This window comes from Excalfactoria chinensis, chromosome 1 (genome assembly GCF_039878825.1).
Source record: "Excalfactoria chinensis isolate bCotChi1 chromosome 1, bCotChi1.hap2, whole genome shotgun sequence".
In the NCBI taxonomy this organism is placed as follows: domain Eukaryota; kingdom Metazoa; phylum Chordata; class Aves; order Galliformes; family Phasianidae; genus Excalfactoria; species Excalfactoria chinensis.
Window position 1 is genome coordinate 113485876 of NC_092825.1, and position 26839 is coordinate 113512714.

The window sequence follows — 26839 nt, forward strand, 5'->3', positions numbered from 1 at the left end:
CACTGCAGGAATGTTTTATAGCTGAGTAGCTTTTATTTCTTCATTCTTTTTACTCTGTCTGGAGTAGTTCTAATATGTTTGTCCACATTGGCTTTTTTTTAACTTGTAATGAAATGTTGAATTTAAAGGGTTCATAGATCCCCTTTTATTCTAAGAAGCTGTTTGATTTGGTATGCCTGTCAGAATGACTTCTGGTCCAGAAGTCTTGTTAACAGTTATCAAAAGCTTCTTTGTGCTCCTTCTTTCCCACATGCTTTTGTGGATTATGTTCTTTTTCTTTGTATATGGCTTCCTTCTCTTGTAAAAGTCTCTCTCTGGTGCTTTTCCTCTGTGCCTCTCAACCACTTCCTCACTCATATTTCCTCTTTTCTCTGCAGCAGGATACCCAGATGGTTTCCTGCAAATGCTTTGCATCCTTTGCACAAACTCCTTATACCAGAAAGCCATTTCCTTCCCTTACAAAATTGGAACACTTCTCCTTCATGCTTTTAATTTCTGACAGGATTTTTAATTATTGTACCATGAAATTTCCAGTTAGTCTAATCATATTCAATAACACCTGAAATTTGTAGCTGACATTTCACATGTAAAAAAAAAAAATTCATCAATTTGGATGACAGAAATAATTATGTTTGTTTTTTTTTTTTTTATCACTAACTGTAGCTCTCTGATCTTATTTTGTCTGAGATTCTATCTATAAATAAATAGATCCATAAACAGAAAAGCATCGCATTTTCAGTTTGGAAAGTGCAGTGGGCATCGTTTATAATGTATCTGTAATTTATCTCATACTAGTATCAAACAGAAGGTAGTGTCTGTCGAAAACTCTTTGATCTAATATAGCCATCAGTTTAAAATTTGAAGCAAATCACTAGGAATTCAAAAACTTACTGTTAATGTAAATATCAGTTTTTCATTTAGAATATTGATCAATTGATAATGTTATTTTGGTAGCAGTTGCACAGGAACAGCATCCAGTTTACTGATGGATATGAAGTAAAAGAAGATATTGGAGTTGGATCTTACTCTATCTGCAAGAGATGTGTTCATAAAGTTTCAAACATGGAATATGCTGTAAAGGTAACTACTTGGTTATAAAACAAAGGGCAGTAAATCTGTTTTTATTGTCTTTCTACGTAACACTGTAGAATTGGATGGTTACTAAACAAAGATGTATATTAGCAGACTAGTAAAGTAGAGGGAGGAAAAGACAACATGCTAATTCCATGCTATGAAACAATTATTTTCTTGAATTGTTGAACAATTCATTACTTGCATATAGAATGCAAAGATGAATTCAGAACGTTTTGCCATATCCTTGCACTTAATTTCTCTACTGGAATGTCTCCAAACTCAATTTGGTAGTTATATACTTGTAACTATCCTTGTTCTAGCCAAGAACAACAGGTATTACTTCTGTTCTTGCAATTTAGAGCAAGTTCTTGAAATTGGAGGAAAAGCACTGGCATTAATTTTCTAAGCTGTAATATTTAATTATTATTATTTAGGATTGTTTTGCTTTTCTGCTGCTTCCATTGTGGCTTTTTCTCCTCAGAGAATCATGGAAAGAAAGAAAAAATAAAAACAGCATCCAGTCTGTTAGGATTCTGCTGGTAGTAGAAGAGCTTTAGGATTCCATGAGGAAGGAGGGGTGAGATAAAGAAGACATGAGAGGAAATTCCTCAGTTCAGAAGGAGAAAAAAGGAAAAGGACTTTTATGAGTACATGAAGATGAATACTTAGTAAATAGAGCCAAATAATGTTTGGTTTGTACATGGAAAACATCAGAGACTGATATCAGTTCTTCACAGATTCATTAAGAACTTTCACGGTAGAATGCTTGTCGAAATTAGCTTTGGAATTATTTTTCTTATTGTTGATTCCTTAACTCTCTTTTGCTGCACTAAATATTTGTTTGAGATCAGCTTTTGAAAAATCAGTTTGTTAGCATCATCTAACTGGTGTCTCGTGTCAAGTTAGGAACTTCCTGATTTATTAAATGATTGGTGGATGAGACTCCAGTCACCCAACTGCCTTGTGTAATTTATCACTGTCTGAGGGATCAGCATTCCTTGGTGTTTCTTGCTGTTCCACTTCAGCTTTGGTTTTTATGTTCCATACCCCTTGCCAGCAGTGATAAATATTGCTCATGTGTTCCTGCTAGTAAGTACACTGGATATTATATGCACGATATAATATTCACAAAAAGACTTATGCTTATGTATCTGTTTGTTCTTACAGATCATTGACAAGAGTAAAAGAGATCCAACAGAAGAGATTGAAATCCTGCTGCGCTATGGGCAGCATCCAAATATTATTACCCTAAAAGATGTAAGTGATTCTTTGAAGACATTCTTTAGTACATTATCTTACAATATATCATATTTATTATTATTATAATAGCATGCAGCTTTTTAACTTGAGAGATGGCAAACTATGTTTTAGGCTTGCTACTGATTTTCAGTATCTCAAATTTAAGATTTAATTTATTTAAGAGTCAAATTGTTAAAACACAACTTACACAACAGAACTCAGTTTCTACTCAAATTGTTCACTGTCATCTTTTAAAGAAGCTTGTGTTTTTGTAGAGTGTAATCTTAAGCCATCAAATAGTTCATCCTTGAAAAATCCTAATACAGAGAACTTGATGTTTGAGACAGCATAAGAGTTGAACTTGTTTTCATGGAAATTAATAAGTAGTATCTAGTATAGGGCAAAATCTCCTAATATCTGTGTTTATCACTTTTGTTTACCAAGTATCTTTACTTAGACTTCATATAGAGGTGCATATGAAGCTATTTTTTCCTGTATTATATTTTTGACTGTGGAAATGCTTTAACTATAAAACACAAATAATAGAAGTTGAGAGGTAGAGATTTTTCATAGTGAGCACTAGATTCTGATGATCTAAGAGAAAAAGAAAATTGGATTTCTCTTTAATTATTCATTAAAGAATTAAAAATTAAGAAGTATATAGTTAATGAAATCTTTAGTCTGCAAGAAAGTATTCTGGTCCAGCAAAACAGAGCTAACCATTTCTGGAAAGCTAAGCTCAACTGAAAGTAGTTTCTCAAGTATTTTGAAGTCTTTAAAACAGTAGCTTGCAAATATTATGGAGATGGGTACTAGAGAACTCAGCCTAAGGTTTGTCTACAATAATTTTTCTTCACGGTTTTGATACTGTGTGTTTTGGCCCTTTCTTGGGAAAACAAATGTAGTCATACACAAGCTACTCCACCACGGAGCTTACCTGATTGCAAGTTGGATGTCGCAGTTACAGCCCCACATTCTATTTGCTGTGTTTCATGCTATTGGACAGTTAAACTAACAAAATGCTTCTCTGTTAAGGTGGGATCTGCACCAGCATTCTTACTGCTTTTAGTGCTGTGTGCTATGTTAACATTCATTTATGAGAGATTATGTTACTGATGGGAAGACAAATGCAAGGGTTACTGTGAGTGCTGATGAATGATTTTTTTCACTGAGAAGAGAGAATCCCAGGCAGCCTTAAAAAGTTGCCTCACACCAAATTCTTCTGCTTTGTGATTAATTCTTCATCACGGTCAGCCATCTTCCAGTAGGAGCCACCTTTCATTCAAACCAGCTGTAATATACAGAGTGCAAGAAGTGACTTCAAAAAAAGCCTTACATCACAGAGGAAGATATAATTGGCTGTATTTTTTTATTATTCCTACTTCAGGGCAACTCCTTAAGCAAAGTCTGTGGAATTGTCTAGTGTGAAAAAAGAGGCATAGGATCCACAGGCATTAGGAATTTGTGTGATGTCCACTACCATAAAAATTTAACGTCTTAATATTAAATGAGAGGTATAAATTGCTTGTATGTCACAAAGTACAATGGTATGCTTTCGAAGGAAAGCATAAGAAGTCTTTGGCTGTCAGACCTCAAACTGATTGGGAGCGTATTATTTTATTATACAAATAAAACTTACGTTTGATTTGACTCAATTTTGCAGTCAGTTCCACACCAGGATTTAAATGTTTCTATTTTGAAATTCTGAAATGAGATACTTCGGCATTTAAGTGCATGTCTTGGAAAAGCTAGAAATAATTTTTTTCTTCTCTTATCTTCCAAGAATAAATGCAATAATGCTTGAATTTAAATGAAGGAAAATTTCACTTTTGTTTGGCCTTTATGTGGTTTGCGAGGTCATTTGCATTAAAAAAACAATGGATGCTCAGAGCACCAAGTTTGTTTTTACAGTGTAGGCTTCTTTAGGATTTTACTTCTGCTTGTAATTAGTGGTCTTTTCCAGATACACAGCATATAAACAGAAGGAGCTTTGCTTTTCTATAACAATGTCCTTCTTACTTGATAACCTGCCCTTGATGGTGCCAGTAGAGGTGGCTAGGAAACAGTGTCAGAACTGAGGAAGCACAGAGCTTCCAGAGGTCCATTACCTAGGAACTTCCTGTGCCAGTCCACTATATGTATTTTAGCTTCTATTATGTAACAAAACTTCTGACCCATTTTGAGTTATTTAAAGCATTGGCAGAAAAGATTCTTCAGAAGCTTTTTTAGAAACCTGAAAACAGCTTATCCAGTCTTCCTGTCCAACTGCTTATTTCTGACTTAAAAAAAAGAAAAAGAAAAAGAAAAAAAAAAAACTCCAAATATGTTTGTGAAACCTTCTTTCACTTTATGAAACTGTTCTCTCTCCATTTTTATTCAGGTGCCTATATCGTGTTCTTTTTACTAAGTTTTTTTTTTTTTTCTTTCCAATTTGCTTGGTGAATGAGACATACTGTCTCATCTTTAGGGGATCCCAAGAGTTAATTTTGAAATCTGCCATCATGTTTATGATCTTAACATAATGCTGTGCATCTGACTGTGAAGGAAACTTCACAGAAGCGTGTATTTAGTACAAACAGCTTCCTGGGATTAAATTGGTTAGAGAGATCGGGGCAGGGAAGGAGGCTGAGGTAGGCTTTTGTTTTTTTGTTGTTTATTTTTGAGGCAGATAAAACCATAAGAGGCTAGCAGTTGTAGCAGCCAAAAGCAAGTTTGCTCAGATGTCCCTCTGCAGCACTGAGATGTGTGATGTGTGTGCTTTGTAGTGCCAAGTGAAGACCATTTCAGTGTTTAGAACTCTTTAATCATCCTACTTTTTAATCCTGTGCAGTGTTTTTCATGTAAATGTGTTCAGATAATCGGTCACTTACATTTAACGGGGAGGGAGTTACTATTAAGTGAGAACTTTAAAAGCCAGTCATGTCATCTTTTTAAGACTACGAGCTTGTAAAAGGGTGCAGAATTATCTAATGCTCTTCCTCTTGTTTAAGTGGATGGATGAGAAAATGATTTTTTACCTGAAAGAACAAAAAATTCTAAGCCAAGAAAAATTCATCTTTCAAACCTGAAAGCAAATTGTAGTTATTCCAAGTATTAACTAGCGTGTGTTTGCAAGATAGTTTAACAAAGAAATTGGAATGAAAACTTTCTTAATTTAGCTGTTATCTATTTCTAAATGCATTTTGCTACAACATGGATAATTGTTTCTATACATAGCTAGTTTTCACTTCTTATGTATTACAGGAGAGAGCAATTCTAACATCAGCAAGAAAAATAGTTTGAAGTAATGACTGGAAACGGAGTCTGTAAAATGTTTCATTACAGCAGAAACCAATTTCTGAGTTAATTCAAAACCCCGGTGAAGTGGAAGGAAATGCTTAAGCATTGCTTAAAATGTGTTTTGGTATAGTTCAGTCTGTAGTGCCCCCTGGTGATGCTGTAAATTATTTCTCAATTATTATTACCAAAGAAGATGAGAGCAAGGCAAAAATTAAGAATTTTTCTATCATTAAAAGCATAGACTAAATGTGTATATTATTTACACTTAGTTATAACCTTTATGTGCAATGTGCAAGTTACGGGCTTTTAAATAGCAGGTTTGCATACCTGAACTTCAAGACTTGCCTCAAATAATCTGTGTACTCCACTGTTCTTCTATTTTATCTACCTGTTTACTTGGGATGATCTTTTTTTTTTTCATTGCAGTTTAGTGTAATAAATGCTTCTGGAATTAGCTCTAGTGTTGCTTAATCGAACTAGATTCTTTTTTCTTTCCAGTTTCTCCTGTGTCTTGTTTAATTTTTTTTCAGCAAAACTATTTGAGAGAAAGCTACATTCTTATTCATATTTATCTTGAAATACATGCATGACTATTTTTCTGTTATTTTGTTACTGCAGTACCTTTTTGTTCATTTATGTTTATTCCTGAAGGTGACCAATGTTTTTTGACTGGTGAGTGGAGTGAGAAATGGTGAGAAAAGTAATTGAAATGACTTATCTAGTAGAAAAAGTGGATGTTCCTTCTGTGTGTGTTTCAAGAGTAAATATTTTGGAAGTTGACATCTTTCTGCACTTCTTGCAGGTTTATGATGATGGAAAATATGTATATGTAGTAACAGAACTTATGAAAGGAGGAGAACTGCTGGATAAGATTCTTAGGCAAAAATTTTTCTCAGAAAGAGAAGCTAGTGCTGTTCTGTTCACAATAACAAAAACGGTTGAATACCTCCATGCACAAGGGGTAAGTTTTCATCTCAGAGAAAATCCTTTTAATGTTCTTCTTCTTCAGAAATATGCACCTCTATCTTTATATGTTCTTGTATGTAGTAATTAAGCAATCTCTGGTACAATTACTTTGCAGACGGATTTTCTTTTTTGTTGAAATGGTAACAGTCCTCATCGGTCGAGTACATGTCCAGGTAGCAGCAGTGGTACAGTTGTTTCTCTTGTCCTTCATGCATGGTTTGAGCAGTTCTGTGGTGTATTCAGATAGTGATGAATAGGATATAAGAAGTAAGCCAAGAAGTGATCTAGCTGTTGTGTCCCTGTTCATAGCAGGGGAGTTGGAACAGATGTCCCTCAGAGGTCCCTTCCAACTCTAAGGATTCTATGGTTTTAAGTGGTGCTAGGGCCAGTGCTGCTGCCCAGACCTAGTAGTGTAGTCCCCACCCCATGCTATGGTAGACTCTTAATGTCTATCAGTTTCTACCAGTTACTCTTGTCACTTCTTTCTCTTTTTGATTCTGAAGTTTGACTTGTAACTCCTCCAGTAGTAAACTTAATGAAAGTAATTTGGAAATAAAGAAAGTAGTTCAGAGATTGAGAAGACAAGTGTGGCAGTTGCATGGCAAGAATGACAAGGTATGTTGCATTTTAAAGTAAACAAGAAGGAGGAATAGCAGAGAAAAGGCAGAAAACAAGGTTGCAAGGAAAGATGCAAGCTCATAAGACTTAATGTAGTTATCCGAGAAAAGACGTTTCAGAATAAATAGTACTAAATTGTTTTAAGTAACACATGCTGAAATGCTGACACTTTAAACTTGCATTATATCATACGTTTTTTCAAACGTCTGGATATTTTTGCACTTCCTTACTTTAAGGGCACTTCGACATAAAAGTTGGCCAGGTATGTAAGCAGTGAGTTTCTTGACAGTCCAATGCTCAGCTACTGTTGTTTCTTTGGATGCTAGAAGAGCTCGTTTGAATATGGTGTTAGTGATCTGAACAGATTCTTTGTCTGTGTGTGGTCTATGTAACACTTTCTAGAGGGATCTCCTCGTAGGCTTGCAAAGGATATATTTAAGCAGAAAACAACTAAAGAAATCTTCCTCTTTGGGTTAAGTAATAGTTCCAGCTCACCCAAACCATTGTAAAAGTATTATGGCTTGTGTGTTGCAGCTAAGGGCTGGCACAGCAGACACAATAAAAGGCACAAGCAGGAAGTATTATGTCTTGGAGCAAAATACTTCTGCGTGCTGGTAACGAGTGACATTGATAATCAAAACCTAGTCTGTTACTCTTTCTTGCATTGAATTGCTTCCCTTTATTTAAAAACAAAACAAAAAGCAGTCTGTAAAATCCGCAGTTCTGGGCTGCCTGTATTGCTCACTTCTTCCTTTTAGAATTTATTTCAAAAAACAAGCAAGAATAACTAGAATAAAACTAGAGTGACTTTTGTCTCTTGGACCAATAAGGGATGTTTTGCTCATGATGTAGAGTAAAAATGTTTCTAATCTCCAGAAAATGAGGCTCTCAGGAGTCAGTTCTTTCGTACACTTGACATCTAAAGCCACATTCCTCTTAGTGTTTGACGACTCAGTTTCTTTAAGAAACTTTTTACTTTTTGGCTTCAAAGATGCTTATTGCTGTAATCTTAAGTATTGTGTTAAATCTAGGAATTTGAAAGTTTAGATGCTTAGAAAAGTCTCTAAGTGGACTCGCCCTAAGTGACTGTACAATCTGCAGACCCTCTGCAGTCTTTTACTACTTCATCTTGTCATTCCTGATGCGTTGCTAGCATAGAGCTTGTAATCTGTGTGTTGCTTTGGGTTTGTTTCTCATTCTAATGTAATTGCATTCTTAAAATATCTCACCATGATCTTTTCTGAGAGTTAAATGAGTCTTCTATTTAACTTTAGCCACGGAGAGCTGTGTTTGATATTAATTAAATACGTCAAATAAGACTATCAGAAATATTAAGGCCTTCCTAGTATATTTATTTAAATTCTCAGTAGAAGTTTAAATCCATTATATGGCTTAGAGCCATATGTACTCCTTTCTACACAGAGCTGTGTCTCTTGAACCCTTAAGCTAATTTGTTGAGTGCAGAAGATGGAGCAGATATAATATGCCATCTGATTTCTGTCTTTGCACTTTACAAGTTTTAGTTAGGCATATTATAGCGTAGCTTCATATAAGATCAGATTCATTCTTTCAGAACCTCAGCAGATTTTACAGTTTTTCTCAAGTGTTTTCCTTCTCAAATACATGAAAAGCTGGCACTGGGGAGCCAAGATAAGCCTTTATGAAGTGTTAGCTTGTTTGGAGATTATAATATTCTGTATTAAAATTCCTCCTCAATTGGGCTGTAGGTGTTTGCACTGAGATTATTCAATTTAGATATTCTAAATTATAGAAAGTTACTCCAGCAGTGACTGATGTGTAGTTATTTGATAGAGTGGTGCTACAGAAATTCATTATTTCAAAAGATGCTACTGGCCAGAGAATCGTAGAATCATAGAATGGTTTGGGTTGGAAGGGACCTTTAAGATCACCTACTTCCAGCCTCCTGCTATAGGCAGGGACACCTCCCATTAGACCAGGTTGCTCAGAGCCCCATCCAGCATGGCCTTAAATGCTTCCAGGGAGTGGGCAACCTGTTCCAGTGCATTACCAGCCTCACAGTAAAGAATTTCTTCCTAATATCTTGTCTAATTCTACCCTCTGCCAGTTTAAAACCATTTTGACTTGTCCTGTTGCTACCTGCTCTTATAAGAAGTCATTCCCCAGCTTTCTTGTAGGTCCCTTTCAGGTACTGAAAGGCCGCTATAAGGTCTCCTTCTGTTCTGAAGCCCTGGTTCTCAGGTTCTGATCTAAAGAGCTTTGTAGGTACACAGTGTGCTTGTTAAAATAAGAAATGCATGTAATCGAGACAACCTGAATTGTCTCCATTACTAAATGTGTGTATTAAGTTTGTTTTTGCTGGGTTCTTCTTCCTTTTGGTGAGGGGTAGAATGAAGGGAAGGTGAGGTTTCCTAATGAGATTTTCACTACTCCAGGTGCTACAGTCAGAATGTTATAGCTAATAGTAGAAGCTTGAAATTGGACAATGATGACTGATGGCAGGTATTAAGTAGAATAGATAATTAAAATGGAAAGCCTATTTTTCACAGTTTGTTTTGTTTTGGGTTTTTTTCCTAGGTTGTCCATAGAGATCTGAAACCCAGCAATATTCTTTATGTTGATGAATCCGGTAATCCAGAATCAATTCGAATTTGTGATTTTGGCTTTGCAAAACAGTTACGAGCAGAAAATGGCCTTCTGATGACTCCGTGCTATACCGCAAATTTTGTTGCACCAGAGGTAAATACCGGGGTAGCTTATATGCCTTGATTTCTTTTGATGGGAACACTTGGATAGGTGTTTGTTTCATTCTTCTGCAGCAAGTGAATTAACTTGAAAAAGCATTTAAGAATCACATCTTGGTGTTTTTATACCATGATCAAAGCATTTCTAAGCACTAAGCAGAAAAAAATATCTGTCTCCCTCAGGTTTTAAAGAGGCAAGGTTATGATGCTGCGTGTGACATTTGGAGTCTTGGAGTTCTGCTTTATACTATGCTTACTGGGTAAGGGTTTTTGTTCGTTCACTTCCTTTGCTTTATAATAGCAAACAAGAATAGTGAGTGTGAACCCAGTATGACTGTGTTTCTAGAAGGGAACTGATCAATCTCAATTACAACTCCAGGAAAGTTAAATGTGCTTCACCTTTAGTAGAATCCAAATTTGAAGGAACTGATGTCTTATCTGTTTCAGGTGTTTAAATTCTTCTTTATTGTGATTTAGGTGTAAAAATTGTTTTATTTTTCCATTAAAATTAGCTGATTAAACAGCGTATATTTTGAAGGAAATACGTTGCAAGTACAATTGCAGAGCTTTAAAGCATAGTTGTGAGGAAAATTCAGCTACTGGATAGTTTGAAGTGATGCACTTGGGGAATAATAAATGCAATAGAAGTACATTTATATATGCAGAAGAAACTATTTGTATAAAAGGTGATAAATTCAGCTGTGGTTCCACAAGTTCAGAAGGTAGCTGCTGTTGCACTTGCTAAGTAGGTTGTTTTATGCTGGTTTGTTCTATTCATCTTTTTCTTTTTTTGTCTTATAAATTTGTTTGGTTAAATAGCTACACTCCTTTTGCAAATGGTCCTGATGATACTCCAGAAGAGATCTTGGCCCGGATAGGTAGTGGAAAATTCTCTCTGAGCGGTGGCTATTGGAACACTGTTTCAGATACAGCTAAGGCAAGTATATTTGCTTTGTTCTGTGAGAGATGAGAAATATACTTCGATGAAATACATTGCTGATAATGTCTGTATCATAAATATTATCCATTGTTATTTACAACTACCGTGCTGATTTTTATATGCTTAGAATTCTTTCTGTTTATGATCCTTTCACGTTTCAATGGTCACTTGCATGTAGGGTGAAAATCAGGTGTGCCTTATGCTACAGCTGTTAACAAGCATCCTGAAAAAATGGTGTATTTTCACACGTGTGCAATCATCTGTGTCAAGAAAGGCTGTAATTAAATATCATGTCAAAAAATGACATTCAGAAATCTTAAATTGGGATAGTGAAAATATTGTAATAATTACCGTAAGCTGAAGTTCTGCTGTAACTCAGATCAACTCCTTGTTACTGACAGGATCTTGTTTCAAAAATGCTTCATGTTGATCCCCATCAAAGACTGACTGCAGCCCAGGTTCTCAGCCATCCCTGGATAGTTCACTGTGACCAGTTGCCTCAATACCAGCTGAACAGGCAGGATGCTCCCCATTTAGTGAAGGCAAGTAGATATTTGTTTGTCTAACTGGCCAAAATCGGGGTAAACAAAAGGATTCTTTTAATTACTGTAGCACTTTTTCTTTAATTAATTTTTAAAATTATGACTTCAAATTGCTTTTGGACACAACATGATCTTCTAACATATAATAATAACACATTTGCTGTGAATAAATCTAATGTTTGACAAAGACTTAAGTTTTCTTCGATTTTAAAGTCATTACGCTTCAACTATTTAACTTATCTCCCTTAAGAAACAAGGATATAAATCGTTTTTCTGATAGCAAAAATGTTGTTAGGGACTATAGGGAACTATAAAAAAACCGGTTTGACTAATGTTGAAGTTTCAGAGAAGCGTATCAGTGACTAATGGGAAATAAAACAATTCATGACCACGGTGTAAGATAGAGAAGGTGAGTTGAAATGGCAGTATTAATATGGTATCTGTTCCCTACTCCATGGTCTGAAACACAACTTGGTTGTAACCATGTTATACTTTCTCACTTGGAAGGAGCTATGGGTAACCAGAAGTTTAATTCTGCTCCTCTTTATTCCATTGTACCTTCAGTACTACTTTTTTTTTAAATTTATTTATATAAATTTTAAACAACATAAGAGAATATGAAAAATGGAACTAACATTCCCCATGCATAAGTTATTAGGAACTTCTGGCATCCAAAATGACGAGTAGAAAGGGGAGCAAGTTCTGATCCCACAGCTCACAACTTTGAGTTCTTAAAAGCCAGTAAAACTGTGCGCTAAGTAATGTGGGTGACTTCTAAATACCTTTCTGAAAAATTAAATGCTTATGCAGCCCACTGCTGGGATTTAATTCCCTAACTATCTCATGAAGAATGGAGAACATTTAGTGTTCCTGTATTTCTTATACATTCTAAATCTTTTTTTTTTTTTTTAATTGAAATATCATAGCTTCAGATTGATCTGAAAATTATCTGTTGCACTACAAAACTCACACATAGCACTGCTGTTATTTGAGTAACGCAACGGTGAGTTTCTGTTTTGTAGGTGAAAATAAGGCTAGAATTTAAAACTTGTTGGCCGTCTCTGACACTTAATGTTGTGTGATCTCGGATGTGAGTGATGCACATAATGAACTCTTCTTGCTTTTCCTCTCTGACGTTATCACAACAGGGTGCAATGGCAGCAACTTACTCTGCTTTGAATCGTAACCAGTCACCAGTTTTGGAGCCAGTTGGCCGTTCTACTCTTGCTCAGAGGAGAGGTATAAAAAAGATTACCTCAACAGCCCTGTGAAGTGACCTCAACCAGATATTTGGTACCATGGTATAAGATGATAGCACAAATCATGGCGACAGGTAGCACATATCTCACAGATACCTGCAAGCACACTCTGTCCCAGCTGGTACCTATAATGCTGCTGCTCCTGCTGCTGCTACTGCTTTCATCTATTCTCGCTTTGAACTGTTGATGGCAAGTTACTGATCTTACTGGAGCTTCAAATGGAGTGAAAAGTGGAAACACAATGAAAACGATCATGTCCACAATTGAATAAACCAGAAGAATTACAAATGCCGCCTCTGTCAAAAATACACTGAATAAAGCACTCTGCACCACATAGCATTATTTTTATAAGGAATATTTTTGTCCCCTGAAATATTCTTTGTTACAGGTAGAGATGGACAGTTTGTGTTAAGCACTTAGCTTAAACTATCTGTTTATATTAGCACTATATACTTTGTGCCATCCAACATTTTGTATGTTTTTGTAAACAGTTTGTGAGCAGCACGTTTCTGTGCTGTTCTCTTTAATGTATACATGCCTCGTTTTACTTAGAGATTATTAATCATTTTAACAATTCAGTCTGGTTAAACAGTTCACCTGGATTAATCAGTATCGTTGGACAGCTCTAAAAGAAGCCTGACTGTTAAACAGCTATTGAATGTAATACTTGGAATATGTATTTCTCTTTGCCTATGTTTTTTTTCCCACTTTTCCATGTTTTTGACGCCGCGTGTCACGTTATGAAAACCGGGATGCTGTTTATAGTATTCAAAATTCAAACAGTGGATCTCTTACCGTACTATCTATACATAGATGATACAATGGAGAGAAAAGATATCTTGTTCCATATTTCACTGTCTTTCGTCCTCACCTCCTCCCTTTTATTTTTTTTCCCCGTCTAATTTCTGGACTCAGGAATCACTGCTAAATACTTTCTGACAGAGGACATTTCTATATTGTTTGTGCTTATAACCCATTGGTAATATTTTAGCTCTGTTCTGTGACATTTGTTTAAGCTGCAGAGGATTTGTTCAATGGTTGTTGGCATTATAGAAAGAAGGCAGCACTGAAGATAAAGCAAAACATGGCGTCCACTAGTAAGCCCAGAGAAAGTAGGCTTCAGCTGCATTTGTTACAGTTGCCAACCCAGTAGCTCCAATGTTCTGTTGTCTTTTCTCCTTTTTTTGGTTGTTTTTTTTTTCCTCAGATAATTTCAATAGGCAAAATAAAATGAGAGCCCACACAGACCAGAATGATTCTCCTAAGAAAGGGTCATTAGAATTAACGATGAAAATTTGTCCCAGTCAGATTCATGTCTTACCTGTAATTGTTAAGGGATTCGTTTTAGAACCAACGGTAGTTAGACTTCTAGAATGTACAATAATTTGAGCACACAGCTTTTCATGGCAGTCAGTAGTTTTCCTTTACTTGGTGCTCTAGCCCTGAAGTTTCCTTCTGCTGTACAAATGCTTTTGTTCCCTTTGTTCAAGAGACATCTTTAACCAGAGGCTGAAAAATGCTATCTTGATTTTGATTTTATTTTCGCTTGACAGTGTCTGCATTTCCAGAGGCATTTTAGTAAAGACCTTCTTGCCTTTCAGACGATGTGTTTTCAGACTGGAACTGAATCTAAGTCAGGCATATCGTATCCTAGAAACTACACCTTCTGCAGCTGTTTTATAACACGTGTTAACCTGAAGGATACCGTGTCTAGCCAACAAGTTATTTAAAATGGGGCCTGTTGGAATGAGGTGAGGGGATGGCAGTACTTTGTAGTGTGTTGATTCAGGAAGGAATTTCACCCACGTTCTCAGCATGCACGTGCATAGGTAGCTGGCGTAGAACAGGCTGAAAGGATGCTGCTCTATGGGCAACATCTGCGTTAAAATAATACAACATTTTCAGTAGTTTAATTTCAGCAATATTTTGAGGCCTTCGGGCTCACTGGTTACAAGCCAAACAGTCAAGCAGTGTTGACTGCTCCATCTTAGATACCCCCATTCTCATGTAAGCTGATAATTTAGTCTAAACCGTCTCGTATATAGCAGCACAAGATGGACCTTTAAATGCCAGTAAAACAGTTCAACTCACACAAGCTGTTACGCACTGAAGTCTAGAGCCACTGTATTTTAAGTTATTTTCTAAACCAAGGTGGAGAAGGCCCATCTTCACAGGTGATACATTTGTCTGGCTTGACTCCTGTGTTTTAAGTACCTTACCTCTGGCTTTGGAGCTACGCTCAGGACTGTCATGCGTTACTTTGTTGCTGGAGTTATTAGAAGCTACTGAGAGATCTACCTAATGCTTCTTTGAATCCTTGCACCTTTCTTTTAAAACTTGAGCGTGTGTGTGTGTGGCACTGTGTGAATTCCTTGCTGCTTGGTGCAGAGCTGGCGCTGACTGCGGGATGCCAAGCTGTGGAGTATTAGAAAAACGAGAGCTGCAGATACAGGTGGATTTCCCATGTACAGGTCACCTTTCAGTTGAGATTATCGCTTACTATACTTGAGAGCGTGAGAGAACAGAGGGGAGTAGGCAGTTGCAGTAGTTATTAAATGCCATCTATATCCAGTAAGGGCAAAGTTCTTAATTCCTAATTACTATAGCATTGAAAAGCTCCTCGCGAGTTTTGTTGAATACCTAAAGCTTTAGTCTGAAGAGATAAGGGCATAAGAAAATAGAAGTACGTGTCTGGGTTTGGTTTTATTCGTGTGTGCGTGTTTTGCTTTGTAAATGTGGCGTACCAACTAAAGCTGTGCTTTTTCTATTATGGGAAGGAAACGACTCAAGATATGCCGGTCCGTAAGCAGCAATGGGTAAAATAGCTGAGTTTTCACTTACAAAAAGGATGTACATTAGCTTTATCTTGATACTCTCGACCTAATCAAAGGGAAGGTGTACTTATGAGGGATGTAATTATTTTGCAACCGGGAGGGGATGGGGGGGAGGGAGGGAAGGAGGGAGGGGATCTACTTCAAACCTTTTTAAAAAATGACAAAATGGCAGATAAAATATTTTTCTACAGTTCTATACAATCATACTTTATACTAGTTTTCTCAGCATGGCACATGAGCCTAAGGTACTATTCCTGGAGCTCAGTGGTATTGTACCTTACGCGAGACCATTACGATAGCATCTGTCAGATGCTCGGCACTGCTGTCATAATAGAGTTTGAAATGCTAGTTAAAAAATGTACCGAATACTTTAAATGATTGTTTTATTCAGAGTCTGATCTAGGAAGCGTTCCGATCACGTTATCAATGTGTAATTAGAACTGTTCCCGATGTAACTACGAGCAGTTCTGGAGAGAGATCGTTGCTTGTACTCCTGTCCAACGGCAGGTTTTGTAGTCTTCAAAAGAAATCAAGATTTCTACTGCGAATAAACTTTCAAACGTATTAAAAATTGCTTTGTTGGGTGATTTATTTATTATCAAAGCTGTTGCTTGTTCATCACTAACACTGACCCACGCTCGTGGGGTGTATAATGTGAATGGGCACATATAACGATCTCATGGGCACTCGCTGTTTGGCCTTTGTAACAGTTTATCGTAGAATTGGCCCAGGTTGGAAGAGGCCTTAAAGATAAGATCATGGAGTCCAACCCCAGCCTAACCATCCTACCCCAACTAACAACCGTCTGCTAAATCCTGTCCCTGAGCACCACATCCGAAGGGTTTCTAAGCACATCCAGGGATGGTGACTCACCCACCTCCCTGGGGACAATACAGCAGCGCTCAGCAGCCCTTGATGTACTGTTATCTCTTATCGCTGGCGCCTGCGTTGCCCTCTCCGCAATTAAAGGCGGAATTCTCCCATCCGGACACATCGCTCGGGGCGGGGGCACGATCCTTCCCGCGCCCGCCAAGAGCCTCCTCTTGCAGCCTCCGATTGGCTGTCGCCGCCCGGCCCGCTCGGAGGCCCGGCCAATCGCCTTATCGCACCGCCCATCGAGGCGACGGCTACGCCACAGTCCGGACCCGATGGTCGCCGGGAGCGCTGGTTCTCGCCCCTCCCCGCGGAGCGCCTGCGCAGAGCGGGGGAAGCGGCGCTGCCGGGCGGCGGCGAGCCCTCCAGTCCTCCGCCCCGCCGGGGGGCGCCGTGGGGGAGGCTCGGCTCCAGCGGCCGGAAAGCACGAGTTGAGCCGCAGCCCCGGCCGCGCCGTTCTGCCCGCGCGCAGCCGCCGCTCGCTTCTGCCTCCGCCTCGCGGGAGCCGCCCGAAGGCCCGACCGCCCCCAGTCAGCCCCGCGCGGCGCAGCGCCCGCCGCCATGCCCAAGAATAAAGGTGAGGCCTTCCCACAGCCTCTCCCCGCCGCTGCCGCCGCCGCTTCGGAGAGCCGGGCCCGGGCTCGGCCGCGCAGGGGAGGCCTGGGCTTCGCTCGCCTCCGCCACTCACGTGTGGCTCGCCGCAGCCCGGGGCCGCGAGGGGGCCGAAGGCCTCACGGCGGGCCTAGGCAGCCCGACCGGCACCCGCATCTCACACCGTATCGGGTCCCGGGCCGGCGGCGTGTAGGAGGCCTGTGGGCCAGGGCGGCCGCGGGGGGAGGCGGGCAGGGCAGGCCGGGCCCCTCCGTGCGAGCGCTGCCGCATCCCGCCCCGCTGCTGGTCAGCGGCGAGCTTCTGGGGATGGGAAAGACCGAACCGCTCCTCCGCGTCCCCTTGAAGGCCACCTGATCGCGTCGCCACGTGTGTGGCTTTTAAACAGCGCCGTCATGGAGCGTGGCCTTACACAGCGCGGCGTTACGGGCATTCGGTGCTGCCATAGCCCCGCTCCGGTCCGCCCTGTTGCTCCGTGCGCGGGGCTGTGCCGGTGCTATCCGTGGGCTGGCACGCGGTGTGCGAACTGCGGTCCCCTACGAATACATCCGTGCTGTGCGCTGTCAAAGTGGGTGCTGCCACCTGCTTACGACAGAATGTCAACATTTGAATAGGTGTTCGAGACTGACGGGTAGAAAATGCACCAAAGTCCTCTTGATTGACGCTTATGCTGTTGGCAGGTAGTAATGCATATTCTTTTCTCCTCTTGTAACATGTAGGTAAAGGAGGTAAAAACAGACGACGAGGTAAGAATGAGAACGAGTCAGAAAAAAGAGAGCTGGTGTTCAAGGAAGATGGACAAGGTGAGTTTCTGAGTGTGGGATCACAGTGCTGTTGCTTCGGTCAGATACTGTGAGACGCAGGCATCCATAGAATCCTTAGAGTTGGAAGGGACTTCTGAAGGCCATCTAGTCCAACTCCCCTGCAGTGAACAGGGACATCACAGCTACATCAGGTTGCCCAGGGCCTGATCCAGCCTTGCCTTGAAAGTCCCCAGGGATGGGGCATCAACCACATCTCTGGGCAGCCTCTGCCAGTGCCTCACCACCCTCACTGTAAAAGAAAGACTTTTTCTTACCTCTAACCTAAATCTACCCTCTTTGATTCAACCTCTTTGAGCCTGAGACCGTTTCCCCTTGTCCTGTCGCCACAGATCTTGCACATTGGAAGCTGGTACTCAGAGATAGCATCTGGATGTCTGAGGAACTCAAAAGCAGTGGGGAATAAAGATAGGAGTCCTTTGGGTTGCTGTGTGTAGCTGATCCTGGTAGCTGCTGGTTGTCCCTCGGATGCACGGTCCCACTGCCTGTTCTGTGCCAGCTGTGTGGTTTCTTGGGGTCTTTTGTGGAATCTCTGAAGTCACTGACCTGACTAAAACATAAGCTCTGTTCTCTCACTGTCCCTTGTTGTCTTCACGAACTTTCTGGGCTGGGGATGGGACACCTGGCAGCTACTAGAGCAGGAGCAAGAGGCGCAGCCCTTTCTTGGGTGCTGTCAGGTTCATTGAGCGACAGAAGCATTCACCTGGAGGTTGGCGGCCAGAATTCCCTTGTCCTCTGCCTTCTGATGGCAGTGATCTCACCTGCCCTCTGGCTCACCCTGTCCTGCGTGTCATGCTCTGGCTGTGGCTCACGTATACCTGAACACGTGCCTACCCACCAGCTAAGCACTGGGACCAGGTTTATTGGAAACACTGCAGAAGTACTGATTTAAATTGCTGCAAAGACAGTGACAGCTGAATTTGTTTCTTTAATCTCTTGCTCGTATTCCACGATGGTTGTAAGCAAAAAGGGCTTGATTTTGATCCACCTCTTCCATCAGTGATAACATGGAGTTTTGACAGGACAGGAGCTGCGCTGCTGTAATAAACTTGAGTGTGACTCATTAGCTTTAGAAGTTACCTTTAGGAAGCATTTAGAGGAAACCAAAGCATGAATGCACCCAAAAGTGGCCACTGGTCACAGTGCTTTCAAGTCGGTGTCAGGAAGGATACAAGAACTTCAGCTGCCAGCATGGCTGATGAGAGGTCCTCTGCAGGTTGGTGGTTGATAAAATGTTACAGCAGAATTTGGTTAAGTGACACAAGTTACCCTGTGTCTTCATGTTATTACTCTCTCCTCCCCTCTCTTTCAGAATATGCCCAGGTGATCAAGATGTTAGGCAACGGAAGACTGGAGGCATTGTGTTTTGATGGCGTGAAGAGGTTATGTCATATCAGAGGGAAACTAAGGAAAAAGGTAATTCTGAAACAGTGGCATTATGCACGATAAGGAATGGTAAACAAACCAAAAAGAGTAGTGGGCTCTTTACAGTAAAAATAGTAGCTCTGTTTTGTGCTTAATACCTGAAACGTTGTTTTTAATGGTAAACTATTTTTTCTTGTATCTCCATTGTCTGGGCACAAATATAGGCAGCTGGGTTTTTGAGTGCAGCTCCAGAGTTGAAGGGAGTAGATGCACGTACCTCAGGGGAGATTTCAGGCTGCTTGTGAAATGCTAACCTTTCACATTAAGGAAACCTGAATCACGTTTTGATACCTTCCCTAGCTTATTCTTTGTACTGGAGAGGGAACTGAATGTTATTTATAATCATCTTCTTGCTGGGTGACTTATCTGAGAGCAATTCTGACAGGGGCTTGAGGCAAACTTAGAGCTTCCACAGGCCCTTCAGATGCCATCCCTTCTTTGTCTGCTTCATCAGTTCCTACAATATTCTACTGCAAAGTTGATCTGCAGAACTCCTTGCCTGCAGGGAGGTATCTGTGTTGTCAGCCTTAACTTCGGCACCTCTGGATGCTGTGGTGCCATCTCTTACCCTATCTGGGTGTTACATCTTTGTCTTTTGCTGGTGTGTGGTACGCAGGTGTTCCTCTCTTATTCTGTTCCCAATAAAAGTAGGCAGTTGCTGCGTTCATTCTGGATTGTTCTACCCATTAATTCTCAGGGGCTGACGGTTGCACATATTTTGGTATCGCTGTGAGCCCCGCAGGCTGCCAGCAGTGTGTTGCTGCTCAAACTGTTGAAGGTAATGGAGAATGTTCCCAGATAAATGCCGCGTGCTGCAGAATTCATTTGTCATCGCAGAAAGCTATTCCTCATGTCGGAAGAAAGTCCAAACAGAAGCATTCTCCATCTGCAAAAAGCGAGCTACTGCGGGATGGGACCATCTTGTGCATTTATTTCAGTATATCCTGTTCTGCGGGTTTCGGAAGGCTTTGGTTTGATGGATTACTGTAGCCAGTTACTAGGAACAGCTCCATTTGTTTTCTTGGGCTCCCGACTGATTCTCCACCAGCTCCTTCACCAACTTTTTTGGCTGTTGTGGAGCTCAGCTCAGAGGGGTGGCTCAGTGCATGAGCTCTGTTGTTCTCTGGGAAGTAATGACTTAATAACCACCTTGTTGGCTTGAAGCTCTTCAAAGAAGCCTGATTTACCTTCATAATAACCCCATAACTTGCTAAATAATACTTGTACTGGTATCTAGGAGCTTGATTTTTCCATGACAATTAGGATTTCCCGGTTATTGGGTAGAAAGTGAAAATGGTAACTGTAGTGAAGTGCTTGACGTTGTTCAGTAAAATTAAATGTGCCGTGCTTTTGTTTTTCATTATACAACAAGAAGTCAAATTCCTCCAATGCAGCGTATGCTTACTCTTTCAGGTTTGGATAAATACATCTGATATTATATTGGTTGGCTTACGAGACTACCAGGTGAGCATTCGATGCGATCTGTCATTGAAATAGCTTACAACCAGCTTTGTTTAGTGTGAAGTTACAGCAGGTATCCTGAGTAAACCCACATCTAATTTCGCTTGGATTTGTGTTCGGTTACGCTAAATCAGGATTTTTAGTTTCCTTGCGTTGCAGAGAGGTTGCCTTGAGTAGATGACAAATCCTGGTTAAACTTGTTCTTCCAAATGTAATTGCTCCCTCAGATGTTGTTGGCAGCCACCCTGGCCTTATTAGCATCACACCCAACCTTTTATTTTTTTCCAGGTGTAGCTGTTTGATGCTTGGGTCCTGTGAAATAAGGGAGACGGAACCAAGCACCAAACATTTTGTTGCGGTAATCAGACTTTTGCATCCTTGGTGGTAGGCATTCATCTCAACCAGCCGTTTAATCACCAATTAGTTTCTACTTGCATTATTCTGTTTCCCGAAGTTCAGCTTTACCTAATGTAAATTTTCATTGGCTGCGTGCTTTTTCCTGAGTTTCAGCATTTTGCCACCAGTGGTTCAAGGATAAGTTAGATATTGTAAAACATGTTGTTGTTCACTGCATGCAGTAAATTGCTTAAAACTAGCAAATGTTGACATTTCCTTACTGACCACCAAGCACCTCTCTGCATGTGTTCTATGAAGGAAGATTAATTTTATAAAGACATGAAACTGAGCTTCTCAGGTGACTGTCAGCAGAGCAAAACTGAGTATCTTCCAGCACAGATGAAGATATTCTACAAAGCGCATGTATTATTTTTAACCTCAGAATTATAATAGAGAGAAATGAAGAAGATATTACTGTTCTCTAAGTAATACAGGTGTTACTAGTTTACCGTACTTCTTAGGGAGGTTTTTTTTCCCATCATAAATGACTTAACACTTTCTAATAAATTCCTATTTAGGATAACAAAGCTGATGTTATTCTAAAGTATAATGCAGATGAAGCCAGAAGTCTGAAAGCATATGGGGAGCTTCCAGAACATGGTAAGAATGTTTTCATTTCAAACTGGAAGTTCATGTTGAACGAGAATATGTAGCCTATCTTGACTTGTTATGAATGCTCTCCTTAACTTTCCAAATGCCTTTTTAGCTAAAATCAACGAAACAGACACATTTGGTCCCGGAGATGATGATGAAATCCAGTTTGATGATATTGGAGATGACGATGAAGATATTGATGATGTAAGTAGTAGACACGTTCTGTGTGATATGTTTGAAACCATCATCTTTGACAGTGAGCTGCGTTCCAGTGTTTTTTGGGGAAAGTAAAACTATACACGAATGTTCAGAATAGCTTACCTTGCCAAGGATTTAAGAGTGTTATGGCACTTATCGTATCTGCGTGCTTCAGGGAGTTGTTCCTTCACTTCCTCAGCTCCCAGAATCCTTTTTGGAGTAAAGCAGTTCAGTGCTCAGACAAGCCTGGCAGATGTTTGAGCCAGAGAGTGCTTCAGAAAGGGTTGTGGACATGAGCACACCAGCTTTCTGCTCTCTTTTCTGTTGTGTTGTCCTCTTCCAGTTGATCACTATGCAGAGCAAGGATACTTAGTTTCATACTATTAAAATTTGAGCAGTCTTCTCAATACCTTTAAGGTTCTCACAGTCAAAGTCCCCATAGGCACAGATTTAGATGGCAGTAGCTGTCCAAGTGGTTGTGTGTGTGTACATGTATGTACAGGGAGGAGCTGCAATTACAGGAGTCGCCAGCTAGATGTATGGACACAGCTGGATATTGAAGGAGCTGAACGCAGCCCCAGGTGCTGCTCTCTGAACTGTAAGCTCATTACAACAAGCTCATTATGGAAAGCAAAGTAGATGATATAGAAGGTTTAGCATACTATTAGGATTTCTTGGCATCTCCTGCAGTGAAGGCTAGAAAGACTTCCTGTGTAGACTGCACAAAGGCTTGTGGGTCAGCTCCCATGTTACATAGGGCAGATTTGGCTAGTTTAGTTGAAGCAGAATGAGCCAAGGATTATGTGAATGCAAACTGCATTGGACGCAATTTATGGAACAGGTCATAGTTCATAGAGAAGTTGCATCAAAAAACGTGGCTTTTAACTTTATGACTTCTCTGTAGTTTTAGCAACCTCACCATCTCGTGAGAATCAACTGAAAGGTTTTTGTGGGTCACGTTGTTGTTGTTTTAATTTTTTTTAAAAGAAAGGTCTTAAATCTCTGGTTTTGCCTCACGTTGTGCATTTCTTCAAAGTCATAAAAGCCGCACCTTAGCAGTACTGGAGTTAATGCTGATCATGAGTTTGCAGATCGTCACATTTACTTGTTACTGCTTATCGCTGACCCGCAGTAACTGACTGTACACACTCTTACAGTAGTAAAATCTATTACATATCAAATTACAATCTGCTATAAAGTCTTTCCTAAGATGTTGTGCTTTATTTTGCAGTAGTGAGATGAATGTGTGCGGGGTCAGCTGGCTCAGGGGATAATTAGTAACTTACTGAGCCTAGTGAGTGAACTTAATTGGATAGACCATTCAAATTATTGTCTTATGCTTTAAGTCTTCATCTTTTTAGTCGTTTCTCTGAGTTGCTAATATGACCAGTTCTCCCTATGTTTACATTATTTTGACCTCATTGAGGCTCTCCATTTCAGCCGTTTATTTCAAACTACCCAAAGCCTTGATGAATTTTTCTTCAAACTTTTGAAGAACGCACTTTGAACCTGTTAGTGGTTGAGCTTACTGTAGCTGGAAACTATTTGTAGTACTATTTGCTTTTCATAATGGAGCCCTTGTATGATCTTAATGTGATAAATTGCTGTATGAATATTGCAAGAATGCAGTTTGCAAACTAATGGATCGCAGTGCGGGATAATCATAGAATTACTCAGGTTAGAAAAGACCTCAAAGATCAAGTCCAACCGCAGCCTAACCATAGTACCCTAACTCTAACAACCCTCTGCTAAATCATATCCCTGAGCACCACATCCAAACGGATCCTAAACACATACAGGGACCATGACTTGACCACCTCCCTGGGGAGCCTATTCCAGTGTTTAACTGCCCTTTCTGTAAAGAAGTGTTTCCTAACGTCCAACCTAAACTTACTTTGGCACAACTTGAGGCCATTATGTATTGAAGTGAGCAGCTGTGATTATTTTCAGGTTTCTCAGGTATGTTATATAGTACAGATATCATGCTGTAAAGAAAAGAAGAGACATAAAGTGACAAAATGAGAGTAATCTCTCTGAGGATCATCCCAGTCTGCCTGGAATCATGTATGGCTTTGAAAGTCATAGTCAACGTGAAAGACTTGGTGGAACCTTTCCATTGTTGCTTATGTCAGGAGAATGGTCAGAAAACTTCATTTTGCCACTGAACTTGTTTGGATAGTCAGTACTTGGGGACATTATCATTAAACTCCATTTGAGCTTCTGCTCTTGAGAGCTGTGGGCTTATTTATGTTTGTGCTACTTGTAGGAATGCTGGCATAGCTGTTTCCCTACATAACCATAATATCATAATGTTGGTGGTGAGGGCGTAGGAGGAAAGTAATTGTTCACGTGTTAAGAAAGGGGGGATACAAGCTGAGGGGAAAACATTATTGCATGGAGCTCAGGGAGTTTCCCGTTTAGATGTAAAAATAGCTTAAAGACAGAAATGATGAAAACTAATAAAATTAATAAAATAAAATAAAAATAAAATAAAATTATTTCTCTTTCTTTTTACTTTTCAGATCTAATTTGAAGCAGAGGTTTACATTCCAACTTTCTTCCTCCAAGGATTGTTCTACATTGATATTTTGGTTATTTTTTTTGGGTGAAGTACCTTTCTTTTAAGAAGACTGAAAATTCTTGGTAAAGAGTGTAGTTTGTTACATCAAAAGGATTTATTTTCAATGTTTGTTTTAAAGTATTTATATTTCTTTAGAAATGGATAATGCTGGATTATCACAAAGGTTAAATGAAATGCCACAAATATTTTCTCTTCACCAATTAGAGCTTTTAGCTCCGGGTATAAGTGAGATACAAGAGACATGGGCTGTAAAAGACTCTGGTTTTCCCCTCCTGTGCTTTCATCACTACAATTCCACTTAAACTTGTATTTTGAAATAAAAATTGTTTACCCTTTAATTATCATGAATTTTGATTAAATGCCCAGTTCAGATTAGTATTAAAATGTACTATGCAGCGTCTGTCCTTATACCCCTTGCCTTGATGTTAACTGTAAAAGATTTTGATAATATAAAAGGAAGGCAGAAATCTGCATTTTAATTCGTAATGCATGAATCTGCTTTTCACGTCTCGTAGCATGCTGCTATTTTTATACTGATTTTGATAATTCAGAACACTCGTAATTTCAAAGAAGCAAATTTGCCACAGCGCGTGGGTAGAGGAGGAGTAATGATAAAACGTAAGCAGCATCTTCAATTTGCAGTTGTTAAAGACTGTCTTGGATGCTTAGCTCTTCTGTCTGTTCAGTAGCTAAGCTGTAGTTGTGGATGATGAACACTGGGTGGCACCCAACATAACAGGGATGCGTTCATACAAACTTGGTTCTGTACTGAAAAAAAAAAAAACAACCTAAAATAGTTTTTCCCCAAAGCGAATGCTTAACATTCTTGATATGTTAAACATGTAGAATATTTTTACATTATAGAAAGGGTTATGTTAAGAGTAGAGTTTTATTTTAATCTTAAATTCCACGCAGCCGAAGGTACAACGTTAAAGCTTCTGTGAACTTTGAATAACAGTATAAATAAGAAATTAAATTTGTGTCAGACGTAGGAAAAGAATCTTTCCATCCAGAATGAATCACTGAAACAAACTAATGGGAAGATTCTTCTCCACCTTTGGACTGGAGGAGTCAGTTGAAGCTGAATAAAGACTAACATCATCATGAAAGTATCATATTGTGGTAGCCTTAGTTTGTTTGTCTTCAGTCATGTATTTAACAACTCTGAAAGCAGGTTAATGGAAAGCTTCCTTTTGTGCCATAAAGATCTGATTCTTGACACTTGTATTCGTTATACAGTCTTTTTTGGTATGCTGTAAAGTGACTGCCCCAATAGATAAAACAAAATGTCTGTAAATATGGAGTGGCCTCTGTGCTTTATGGGATTGGTTTTTTTAAGGAGTATTTCTGCGTTAGGTTTGAATTCCCAGAAGATGTCTTTCTCTCTTTATCTTTTTCCTTCTTCACAATATCTATTATTCCTAAAAGAAGATCATACAATAACAAGTATTTCTTTGTCTTGAGTAGTTTTGCCAAACGTTATGTGGATTTGAAAAACTCATTGTAAGAACTTGCTAGATGTAGGGAAAATGTGCTACTAACATAGCACTGCTCTTGCCCCGATATTAAAGTATATAAAATTTCTTTGTATGTCTGTAAGGTTCAGTAGTGAATCAACGTACAAGTTGTAAAGTTTCAGGGCAAGGTTTATAAGCCATTCCCTGGCTCAGTGGTTTCCTTGGCAGATTGGGCCATCGAGCAGCTCTGAAAATGGGTTAGAAACTCCCCAAACCAGGCCTGGGTTCCAAGTGCGAAAGATTTCTATGCAGTAGTGGCAGCAGAGAAGTTAATGATTAAATTACAGTCAATGTTTACCCAAGGTACAAATACAGAATTTATTCTTGCCAAAAACACTTTTGTACATATAGGAAAAATGTAAAGTACGTTGTTGGTGGTAAGAGAAGTCGAAACAAATATGCTGCTGGTGCAAGAAACTGATTTCAGTGTACCAGAATTCTCTGGTAGAAGGAGATGCTTCAGCTGTAGGGCAGAGATGAAATTCTGTTCCTCACAGAATTGTTTCCAGTCTTTATTGGCCACAGGCTCCTGTCTGGCCCACCCAAAACTCTGCAGAGCCCTTTAGGAAGATTCCTATTCAACCATGATTTTCTTCCTAGTGCTCTGGCTCAATACCGTCTCACTGATTTCACGGTAGGCTACTTGGTCTTTCTCAAACAAAAGTCCTCGTTCTCTGTCCACTGCCAGAGCCCCTTTCACAGAGCAAACCGGGCAGCTTTGTATTGTCCCTTTTTCTTCCAGAGGTAAAAAGCTGCTTGCTCAAATAGGTCTGATTTCAGTGTCTACATGCAAGGAAGGCAGCAGCTGCCAGGTAGAGGAGTGCAAGATTTCTGATTGACGCCATGAAAGGTGGTCATTTCTATGTAGTTTTTTTTAATAAGACTTGTTT

The 26839-nt window shown here is 39.7% G+C and overlaps 2 protein-coding genes across 3 annotated transcripts in view; both read left to right on the forward strand.

Moving 5' to 3' along the window:
- RPS6KA3 (ribosomal protein S6 kinase A3) overlaps window positions 1-16040 on the forward strand; it is a 68513-nt gene extending 52473 nt beyond the window's left edge. Inside the window, exons 15-22 of one of the 2 annotated variants that reach the window (XM_072333781.1) lie at window positions 955-1080; window positions 2242-2331; window positions 6395-6553; window positions 9733-9894; window positions 10083-10159; window positions 10719-10836; window positions 11241-11381; window positions 12530-16040. In XM_072333781.1, coding sequence (XP_072189882.1) covers window positions 955-1080; window positions 2242-2331; window positions 6395-6553; window positions 9733-9894; window positions 10083-10159; window positions 10719-10836; window positions 11241-11381; window positions 12530-12652 — 996 coding nt within the window. In that variant the 3' untranslated portion in view covers window positions 12653-16040. The remainder of the gene's footprint in view (window positions 1-954; window positions 1081-2241; window positions 2332-6394; window positions 6554-9732; window positions 9895-10082; window positions 10160-10718; window positions 10837-11240; window positions 11382-12529) is intronic. The other variant, XM_072333788.1, reaches the window with a different exon arrangement.
- Window positions 16041-16773: 733 nt separating this feature from the next.
- On the forward strand, window positions 16774-25374 carry EIF1AX (eukaryotic translation initiation factor 1A X-linked). The gene is made up of 7 exons (XM_072352897.1): window positions 16774-16924; window positions 17676-17759; window positions 19090-19193; window positions 20616-20666; window positions 21578-21659; window positions 21766-21857; window positions 24374-25374. The coding sequence occupies exons 1-7, from the start codon at window positions 16909-16911 to the stop codon at window positions 24377-24379; spliced, it is 435 nt and encodes a 144-aa protein (XP_072208998.1). The 5' UTR covers window positions 16774-16908; the 3' UTR covers window positions 24380-25374.
- The last annotated feature ends 1465 nt before the right edge of the window (window positions 25375-26839 follow it).

Bases quoted from the DNA above. Each gene is read 5' to 3' on its own strand.
- EIF1AX (XM_072352897.1), top strand. The intron at 17,760-19,089 runs GTGAGTTTCTGA...CCTCTCTTTCAG, and splicing joins GTTCAAGGAAGATGGACAAG to AATATGCCCAGGTGATCAAG. The intron at 19,194-20,615 runs GTAATTCTGAAA...TTACTCTTTCAG, and splicing joins GAGGGAAACTAAGGAAAAAG to GTTTGGATAAATACATCTGA.